The sequence below is a fragment of the Choloepus didactylus genome, chromosome 1 (assembly GCF_015220235.1).
Source record: "Choloepus didactylus isolate mChoDid1 chromosome 1, mChoDid1.pri, whole genome shotgun sequence".
In the NCBI taxonomy this organism is placed as follows: domain Eukaryota; kingdom Metazoa; phylum Chordata; class Mammalia; order Pilosa; family Megalonychidae; genus Choloepus; species Choloepus didactylus.
This window is the reverse complement of record NC_051307.1, coordinates 68,568,511-68,579,780: the sequence shown is the minus strand read 5'-3', so window position 1 is coordinate 68,579,780 and position 11,270 is coordinate 68,568,511. Positions and strand designations below refer to the sequence as shown.

The following is an 11,270-nucleotide window of genomic DNA, read 5'->3' as shown; positions in this document are numbered from 1 at the left end:
TTTTCCTGCCAGCAGTATATGCAAATGCCTATTTCCCCACATTCTCACCAATACTATTAAGGTCATTGCCAAGGCACTTTTTATTTTACTTGATGTATATATATGTGCTATCTAATAGGGGGCTTAAGTATTAGAGAATATTTGATTTTTTTATTTTGTCCTCTATCTAGGACACTGAAACAGCTTATAAGAAGGAAATGGTATTTGTTCTACATTGCAAAGACAATTGCAAAGGAAACCCTATCACACATTTTCCTAAACACCTACTTTGTGTTTCAGCATTTCTGTAGGAGTTCATGATAGCAGAAGCAGAGTAGGAAGTTTGGACTTATTCTAGTAATTGATGGATAGATTACATTCACTCATAGAATTATATGTCTTGGGGAATTGAGGTCATTCTCTAAATTTCAAGCTTCCAATATGTAATCAAAATCTTCTTATTGACTTGATTATGATGTAGCAATGTTTGTTTGTTTGTTTGTTGTTTGTTTTCCCTGTCTTAGCTAGGTAACGGTGACAATTCAGGATTCAGAATGCAGTTTAAATGGGACGATAAAGTGCCCAAGTGTGGGTGTGAGTGTAAGAGAGAGAAAAAGAGAGATTCAGATATTTTTCTTTGGAATGTTGATAAACACTTTCTATTCCAGCAATTCCCTCAAGCTCTTTCCAACTGAATCTTCCTCCCTTACCTTTAACATGACTGTTCTCACAGTGCCCTTACAGTACCCAACATTATTCTTCCTTCCTTTTGCCTGTGGACTCTCTTTTCCTTTTCATGTTTTGTGCAGCTTCCCTTTGTTTATGGTACACATTATCTGTAGCATGTGACTTTGGAGCACCTCTTGTCTGTTTCCCATTGATGCTGCCCTTTCCTTTGTCCAGACTACTTTTCCCTGTTAGAATTCTTTGCCTTTCTGGTGACTGTTTTAATTCTAATGCAAATTCCAATGTAATATACTGCCTCTCATCACTCTCCCTTTTCCAGTTGTTTTTGGATAGGCTCCAGTCACTTGATGTGAGCTGAATTTACTTTTTGTGCCATATTTTCTCCCTTTTGATGGATTATTCCTTTTACAATATTAATCCCTTATTCCTCTTTGGCAATGTTTTCCTTAGTGGCACTGTTTTGTATTTGATGAAATTCTTTGTATTTTTTTCCTCTTACCACACTTTTCATGGTCAATGTTGGTCTTTTTACTTTTGCTTTCATGGCCGTTTCCATTGAAAATCTTCTTTTTTCAGTCTTGGTCAATAGTTTCCTGGAATATTTTGTCATTTTCTATGATAACATATATAGGGCACTGTCCTGAAGGAAACTGCCATTTAGGTGAGAAAACATTGTTTCCCTTTATCAAAATATTGATTAAAACAGAATCATGTACATTTAAGGACCTGACATTCATGGGAAGTTTGTAATTTTCTTGGAATATCTATTATAACAGAGTGAATATTAGAACACTAAAATACACAGAATGTAGGGCTGAGATATAAGGTCAGGGTAAGGATAATCTGAAACCTAGTTAAATAATGACTCTAACATCATTAAGGCAGAGATCAGAGTGATTTTAAATGTCATCTTGTCCATTTTATCATCCAGTATCTGAAATCTACAACATTCCAAACAAATATTCATTCAAATTATGCTTAAGAGACAAGCATAACCAAATACAAATTAGCTAGCTAGGTCTTCAACATCTACTGAGTAAAAATCTGTCTCAATATAGATTTGCATGATAGAACTAGGTATTCACTAAAATGATACATTTACAAAAAGTATAATTCTACTTTATAAGAGTGCTTCAAACATTTGAAAACAGATATTTTATCTTCTGTTCCCCCATTAAAATTCTTAACCCTTAATAGATAGTCCAAGTTTCTGCTGCTAAGTCTTCCTTGGGCTAAATGTTTGGTGTCATTTCACCATTTTTGTTATATCCTTTATAGTATATATCCAGTTGCCTACATATATATTTTAATATGTTCCTACCAAAATTGAATACAATTCTGGAAGAGGTTTGGGGAACTGGTAGAAGAAAGTGTTCATCTCTCTCTTCAATAAAGAGAACTGATAGAAGAAGATGTTCATCTCCCTCTTCACTAAAGAAATCATAGAAAGCTAACATATGATTACATTAATCTTCTTTTTGTAATTTAAGCTCATATTGAATTTCTTTACTTTTTACCTAGGGGTACTATTCTACTGCATTTGGATTTCTAGATCTGAGTACCTACTGTATGCCATCTTCCAAGATTTGGCTCATCATTCTTACTTATCAAGATTCTTTTGAACTTGATTTTATTATGCTATTTATTCAGTAGTGGGAGGAAAAGGCTGGTAAGTAAATGTGGTTTGCTTGGCTTTATTAGCCCTGACACTGAAGCAAATCTCTGTTACATCACCATCTGGAAACAAACTCAAGAAACAGACATCTCAAGGAATAATTCTCAGAGTTAACATTTAAAATATTAAAATGCTCTACATTTTGCAAGACAAACAAAGAACAGGAAATGATAGCCCATCCAAAGGAAGAGGATAAAAATCAAGGAACTTGACCAGACTGTAACATACCAAAGACTTTTTTTTTTTTTTAATTTAAAGATAGAATTTATTCTCTGATGGTTTACTCATGCAAACTGCACATAAAAGAAAATAGTACAGTTTGTGTAACATTGCAGATATAAGGACTCAAAATGCTAGGTACAGAAGTAGTGTAACATTCTGGAAGTCAAAATGGAATTTGTTCATACAACTAATAATGATTTTTATTTGCTGATACAGATTGTTTTACAATGAAAGTTTTGCTAACCTTGGTAAGCTCATTAACCGTTTACATGACTTCTTATATCTATGTAGTTTTATTTTACAGTTGCAAGAATTCTGTTAACCAAAGAACTTGCATAAATAATAAGATGAAAGAAAAATGCACTGAAAAACTTAGAAAGTTGAAACAATGAGGCTTTTCCTAACCCATCAAAACTATAATAAAAATAGCTTTCTTGCAGAATTCATATTTTGTGCCTTTGAGATCAACTCTTTAGCATAACTGTGGCAAAATCATGATTAGAAATTGATTACTTTAAAATTACAAAATCAGTTAAAAATAAATTTTAGAAGTATCAACTAAAAAGTCTGTTTTTAATAAGTCAAACAATAAAATTCCTATTATCTTCATACTTAAAAGTCCTGAAATGTCATTTGTATAATTTGAATATTTCCCAGTTTGAAACTTAGGCAGGAGGGATATATCCTTGAATTATCAAGGATAGTCCATAAAGGCTTTTAAAATGTCAGTCTCATTAGGAGATGGCACTGAGACTTTAGCAAATAGTGTAGTGTGGGTGCAGAGCAAACTACACAACCTACTTTAAATGCATTACAGATATTTACATAATGGAATCCTGCTTGAATGCCAGAAGTTGCTACTGGGACTAGGACTCATAACTATTTTAAAAAGTTTTCTTACACACAGACTACTTTATATATATACATATTTTTAACAATTTAGTCTATTTTAAAATATTGTACTGTATTCTGAACGTAAGTGCAGAATAAAAATAGATAATGGCACGTTAGAAAACTCAGTATCCCACATATGATTGGATAACAAGAAAAGTGTACCTACAATCATCTCATCAGAAACAAACTACCTCATGGAATGTTAGTTATCCAAGCCTGCACAGTAATGACATTTTAAACTGCAATCATCTATTGGCCAGCATCACACTGAAGGCATCATTAAACATTCAAGCAAAGTTGCTGGCATAAACTACTGAAACACACACACACACACACAGACATACTCATTCACTCACTCTCATTCTTGCTTTCCACATTATAATTACATTGTTCTAAAGATAGATACTGATTTTTTTTCCACCAGAAACATTATCAAAATTTGCTACTAAAAGATGACAGTGCTTTCACAATAAGTACAAGTTAGCTCGCAAGTACAAGACAGTGGGGGGGAAACAGTCATAAATTTTCTAAGTAGTAATTTTAGGCTTTTCTGGCAACCATACCATACTTGATTATGCATAAACTTCTCAATTTGTAACCTGAAATCTGCCCCAAAAAACCCCACAAAAAAACCTCAAACGTTAATTCCAAAAAATTATTAGGTATCTGATAACCCTGTATTGTAAATTTAATCATTACATATTTTTAAGCCTCAAAATGTAGGGTAAATACTGAATTTAAGACCTGAAAAATAAAGCTTATTTTTTAAATGATGAAGGATTCCAAAATTCATGTCTACTTAAATATCTTAAAAAAAAGGAAACAAACTATTATTGACACTGATTTAGTTCAAGCTTAAAAATGTGCATAAAAGCACTGTATGTCTTTTACCATGTTACCACTCATTTAAAAAGTGTTCCCCACGTTCTTCCTTTTACATAATGTGCAAAATAAAAGGCAAAAAGATTAAAAGAAAATTTCTATCTTTCTCTTCCTAGTGCTTTATGACCTTGTTAACATCAAAAAGTCAACAGGGACTATGCAGAACTTTGGTATAAATGATAAAACAATACTACCATCACAGTTGAGGGTTAAGAGGTGGTCAAGAGAAATGGAATTGGAAAAGGAGATTCAGTAACACCGCCACATATTAGAACATCCCCAAATTAAAGTGAAATAAACCACAATGGATTATAATACAATTTATACACGAGCACAGAAAAATTAATAAATCTAACAATATTTATAAAAAAAGCAAAATCAGTCTTTTTCCAGACAGTAAAAACCGTCGTTCAGTCTGATCATGAACTGCTGCTGCACCAACTTTAGAGCCAAATTTAATTTCAAGTAAAAAAAAAAAAAAAAAATTTACAACCACAGATTTTGCATAAATGGAAACTGGTCTTTCCTTGATTTCCCTTTGAAGTCACTAATGAATATGTAAAACGGTTGCACTGCGGGGGGGGGGGGGGGGGGGGGGGGGGGGGGGGGGGGGGGCGGTTAATCAACTTCCTGAAGGCTGTGACTGGGAGGAAGGAGCCATGACAACCTGTGGAAGTGCAGGCTCCGTACTCTGGTCTGCCATCTGGGTGAGGACTGAAGTGGCTACAGCTTCTGCCTTGGAGGCTGAACTGACTCCATTGGATGTGCTGACGGAACTATGCTGTATAGCTTCAGGATGTGGACTATTCGGCACTGAAATGTCTTCTGAACTATCATCTTTATCAGCAGTATGATAGCCAGATTTCTTCTGCATGGCAGTTACAGAGCAATCTTTATGAGCCAGAAGAAGCTGTTTCAGCTGTGCCACTTCATTTCTCAGCAGGGTGACTTCACTCTGCAGTTGACCATTTAATGAACTCAAGTCTTCTGCTTTCTTCTCTAAAGACTGAACCCAGACTTTCCTTTTTTGTCGGCATCTTGAATCTGCTGCTCTGTTTCTCTCTAGAAACTTCCTCCTTTTTTCATCAGGATCTTCATTAGCTGCTCTTCTTCGACGACCACTTGTATTTTGGGTCTGTGGAGTTGTGTGAGCTGGAGAAGCCGGAGTCTCTGTAGTGGATGTGGCTGGTTGTTGTAATGATTGTGGTCGAGATTCCTCTGATTGAGTCCTAACCAATCCGCTACCATGACCTTTGACAGTATCTCCATTAGTAACTGGAGGATGTTGCTGTGTCAAAGCAGCTTTTAATCTCATTTTTGCTTCTGACTGTACTGGTTGAGGGGAGGAAGGACCTGGGATTCCTGGGACATTAGGCACCATGGTGACTGGTCGAACAAGCTTTTCATCACTGGTAGTAGACTCTGGATGAGGTAAAGGACTATCCTGGTGAGTTGTTTCTACAACAGAGGGCTCCTCAATTTTAGTTCTTACGATGGGTGTTGCAAGAGGGGATAAATCTAGAGGCATTTTTTTAATGTCGTCTTCAGAGGCTTTCTTGAATTCATTCTCAAATGGACTTGCTAACTCATTAAACAAACCCACTTCTTCACAATTTTTCAAGAATCTTGTTGGTGTTGGGGTCTGATCAGCCACAATGACACTGTCATTACGTGCTGGACCAAATTTCAATGTCATCTCATGTTTATGTTTATGGACAGCCAAATGATCCTCGTTGGTAAAACGCTGGCCACATCCAGGGGCAGTACATAGAAAGGGTTTGTCATCACTCATATTCCACAGGTCCTTGTATTGCCTGGCAGAATTCACAGGTAACTTGAATTTCATAAGTTGAACAACTTATCACATCCTCATTTTCAGGGCAAAGGTACTTTCTAGCTGGTGGGCCATGAGCTTTTTATTCACTCTGTTGCTAAGAATCACTCTTCTCTTATCAAATAAGCAGTGCTTCCCAAGTGTCCATGTAAGTATCCCTTTCCAGGTCACTAGCTCATGCGCCTTTCAGTCAGCCGACAGCCCAAGCACAACCGTGTTTACAAACTACCTCTGGAGGAAAGGAATGAACCACACTTTAAAGGCCACGGGCTCCCAAAGGCTTCAGTCCTCTCTCGCGAGATCGGACTGACAACCCTTCTCCCCGCCGCGCTCCGGGCACCCCCCTCTCTTCTCGCGCCCCTCCCGTCCACGCACACGCCCCTTCTCTCCTTCCTTCAGCTACTGCTTCCCCAAAGACTTTTAAAAAATGATCTTCAATGTGCTCAAGATGAAGGAAAATACAGAAAAAGAACAACAGGATATCAGGAAAACAATGAATGAGCAATATGAGAATCCCAATAAAGAGGTAGATATTTTAAAAAAATACCAAACAGAAATACTGGAGTTGAGAACCACCATATCTGAAATGAAAAACACTAGAGGGTTTTGACAGAAGGTTGGAAGTGGTAGACGAAAGAATCAGTGAATTAAAGACAAGACAAATGGAAATGAGTCAGATTGAGGAGCAGGAAAAGAAAAAGTATATAAAGTGAAAATAATCTAAGAGACCTGTGGAAAACCATCAAGCATACTAATATATGCATTGTTGAAATCCCAGGAGAAGAGAGAAAGTGGCTGAAGGAAAATTAAAAGAAATAATGACAGAAAATTTCCCAAACTTATAAAAAGATGTGAATGTGCATATCCAAGAATCCCAGAGAAAAATAGAAAGGATAAACTTGAGGAGAAATATGCCCCATCACAAATCAGATTGTCAAATGCAAAGAACAAGGTGAGAGTTCTGAAAGTTATAAGAAAAAAAGCAATGTGTGTGTACTAGGAACCTGAATTAGATTAAGTTCCAATTCATCATAAGAAATTGTGGAAACAAGAGGAAAGCAATGGGTTGAAATAATTAAAGTACTGAGAGGAAACAATTGCTACTAAGAAGTTTACATCCTGTGAGAATTTAAAAAATGAGGGAGAGATTTAGACATTCCCAGATAAACAAAAGTTGAGGGAGTTCATTACCACTAGATCTGCCCTCACAGCATTGACAAATGGAATTCGTTCTACAGGCATAGAGAAAAGGACACTAGACAGTGGTTCAAAGGGGCATAAATAAATAAAGACCTCTCTGGTAAAGGTAACCATATGGGTAATTATAAATGCTAGTATTATTGCATCATATTTTTTGGTATATAACTCCACTTCTTATTTCTTACAGGTGTTAAATGCAAATGCATAAAAGTAATGATAAATACATGGTTTTGGCCATACAAACTACAAAGATATAATTTGTAAGAAGTACAAAAAATGGTGGAGGGGCCTGAGGGGTATTGGAACAGTTAATGTGTATGCTATTGAAGTCAAGTTGGTGTCAAATCAAACATTCTTCTTAAAGATTTAGGATGAAAAAATTTAACCCCATAGTAACAACAGGAAAATATATGAAAAATATATCCAAAAATAAATTGAAATTGACAAAATGGTACAAGACAAAAAAATCAAACAAATATGAAATTAGGTATTTATGGAAGAATTGAGGGTCAAAAAGGTATAAGACTTACAAAGACTAAATAGCAAAATGGCAGAAGAAAGTCCTGCATTATCAGTAGTTACTTTAAATGTAAATGGATTAAAATCTCCATTCAAAAAGCAAAGAATGGCAAAATGGATAAAAAAGCATGACTCAATCATATACTGTTTACAAGAGACCCACCTTAAATTCAAAGATATATGCTGATGTAGATTGAAAGTGAAAGGATGGAAAACATATACAATGCATGCACTAACCAAAATGGATAAAAAAAGCATGACTCAATCATATACTGTTTACAAGAGACCCACTTTAAATTCAAAGACATACGTTGATGTAGATTGAAAGTGAAAGGATGGAAAACATATACAATGCATGCACTAACCAAAAGAGAGCTGGAGTAGTTACACTAAAACCAGATAAAGTAGATTTTAAGTAAAAAACAAGGGACAAAGATGATCATTATATACTGATAAAGGGGACAATTCAACAAGAAGATGTAAAAATCATAAATATATATGAACCTAACAGCAGAACCCCAAAATACATGGAGCAAATACTGACAGATTTGGAGGGAGAAATAGATGATTTTTCATTAATAGTAGGAGACTTTAATATACCACTTTTGATAACTGATAAAACATCTAGATAGATGATACATAAGGAAATAGAAGACACAAATGATACTATAAACCATCTAGACCTTACATACATACATAAAACACTTCACCCAACAGCAACAGAGCACACATTCTTCTCTAGGGAACATGGTTGACTTTCCAGGATAGAACATATATTAGGTCACAAAACAATTTTCAAAAAATAAAACATATTGAAATCATTCAGTGTATCAGCTCTGATCACAGTGGAATGAGGAAAGAATTCAATAACAGAGGTATTTATGGAAAATTCACAAATAAGTGGAAATTAAACAATTTCCCTCAATTTCACTACTGAAAAGGCAGTGCTGGGAGGGAAATTTATGGCTCTAAATGATTATTAAAAAAGAAGGAAGCTGTCAAATCAGAGACCTAACACTCAAACTGGAAGAACTAGAAAAAGAAGAGCAAAGTAAACCCAAAACAAGCAGAAGTAAGAAAATAACAGAGATTAGTGTGTAGATAGATGAAATAGAAAGTAATTAAAGAAAATAATAGAATCAACAAAACCAAAAGGGGTAGTTTGAAAATATCGATACAATTGACAATCTTTTAGCTATACTGATGAAGAAAAATAGATAGATGACATAATTAAAATCAGAAATGGAAAGGCAGATGTTACTACTAAACCCACAGTACTAAACAACCAAAAATCAGCAAATTAAATAATCTAGATACAATGGAAAATTGCCTAGTAACATGTAGACTACCTACACTAATTCAAGAATAATAGAAAATTTCAACAAACAAATAACTAGTAAAGAGAGTGAATCAAGAATCGAAATCTATTAGCAAAGAAAAGCCCAGGACCAGGTGGCTCACAGGAGAATTTTCCAAATATTCCAAGAAGAATTAACTATAATCCTGCTCAAACTCTTCCAAAAAAATATTGAAGAAGGGGATGTTCCAGTTTGCTAAAGCTGCCAGAAATGCAGTATACCAGAAATGGATTGGCTTTTACAATGGAGATTTATACATTCACAAATTTACAGTTCTATGTTCATGAAAATGTCCAAATTAAGGCATCAAGAGGTAGATATCTTCTCTGAGGAAAAGGCTGATGACATCCGGAACACCTCTGTCATCTGGGAAGGCACGTGGCTGGTGTCTGCTCCAGAGTTGTGTTGCTTTCAGCTTCTGATGCCAGTGGCTTTCTCCTTAATGTCTGTGGGTTCTCACTTAGGTCCTCTGGGGCAAACTGTGGGCTTCATCTCTTAGCTTAGCATCTCCAAATGTCTTCTGTCTGCATTATCAAGTATCTGAGTCTGTGTCAGCTCTCTTAAGGACCCCAGTAAACTAATTAAGACCCACCTTGAATGTGCAGGGTCACATCTCCATGGAAATGTTCTAATCAAAAGATCCTACCCTCAGTTGGGTGGGTCACACCTCCATGGAAACAACCTAATTGAAAGATCCCACCCACATTATTGCGTTGAAAGAATATGGCTTTTCTGGGGTACATAATAGATTGAAACTAGCACAGGGAAACACTCTCTACTTCATTCTATAAGGCCAACAGCCTCGTACCAAAATCCAGATAAAAATACAACAAGAAAAGAAAATTACAGAACAATATCTCTTAAGAATAAGAATATGAATTCAAAATCCTCAACAAAATACTGCAAATTGAATCCAATGGCACATTAAAAAAACTATACACCATGATCAAATGCGATTTATCCCCACTAAGCAAGGGTGGTTCAACGTAAGAAAATCAATTATTGTAATGCACCACATTAGGAGAATGAAGAGAAAAAAATCACACATGATCATCTCAAGAGGTGCACAAAATGCATTTGATTAAATCTAGCACTCTTTCTTGATAAAACCACTTGGTAAACTAGGGATAGAAGTACACTTCCTCAACATGATAAAGGATATATATGAAAAGTCCACAGCTAAGATCCTACTTAATAATGAAAAACTGAAAGCTTTCCCTCTAAGACAAGGAACACAGCAAGGATGCCCACTGCCATCACAGTTATTTACAATTGTACTGGAAGCTGTAGCCAGAACAATTAGGCAAGTAAAAGAAATAGAAGTCATCCAACTGGAAATAAGAAGTAAAACTTGCAGATAACATGATCCTATATACAGAAAATCCTGAAAAATTCACAGAATGATCCAACAGCTAATGAATTTGGCAAAGTGGTGGGGTACAAGATCTACATTCAGAAATGAGTAGTGTTTATATACACAAGTAATGAACAACTGGAAGAAAAAATAAAGAAAAAAAAATCCTTTTATAATAGCAAAAATAATCAGATATCTAGGGATAAATCTAACCAAGGATGAAAAGGAGGTGTACACAGAATACTACAAACATTGCTAAAAGAAATCAAAGAAGATTTATATAAATGAAGGACATTTTGTGTTCATGGTTTGGAAGACTAAATATCCTTAAGAAGTCAATTCTATCCAAAGTGATTTACAGATTCACTGCAATCCCTACCAAAATTCCAACAAATGCACACAGGCATTTTAATATTTTGCAGAAACAGAAAAGCTAATCATCAAATTTATATGGAAGGATAAGGGGCTCTGAATAGCCCAAGTCATCTTGAAAAGGAAAAATGAAGTTGTTGGACTCACACTGTCTGATCTTAAAACTTACTACAAAGCCACAGTAATCAAAAGAGCATGACTCTGGAACAAGGACAGACATATAGACCAATGGAATCAAAGTCAGCACATAGAAATCCACCCTTTCATTTATAGACAACTGATTTTTTTTTATTA

At 35.3% G+C, this 11,270-nt stretch overlaps 1 protein-coding gene across 1 annotated transcript; it reads right to left on the bottom strand.

Moving 5' to 3' along the window:
• Positions 1-4,961: 4,961 nt before the first annotated feature.
• LOC119534295 (cyclic AMP-dependent transcription factor ATF-2-like) lies at positions 4,962-6,469 on the bottom strand. The gene has a single exon (XM_037836516.1). The coding sequence runs from the start codon at positions 6,183-6,185 to the stop codon at positions 4,962-4,964; it is 1,224 nt and encodes a 407-aa protein (XP_037692444.1). The 5' UTR covers positions 6,186-6,469.
• Between the last annotated feature and the right edge of the window lie 4,801 nt (positions 6,470-11,270).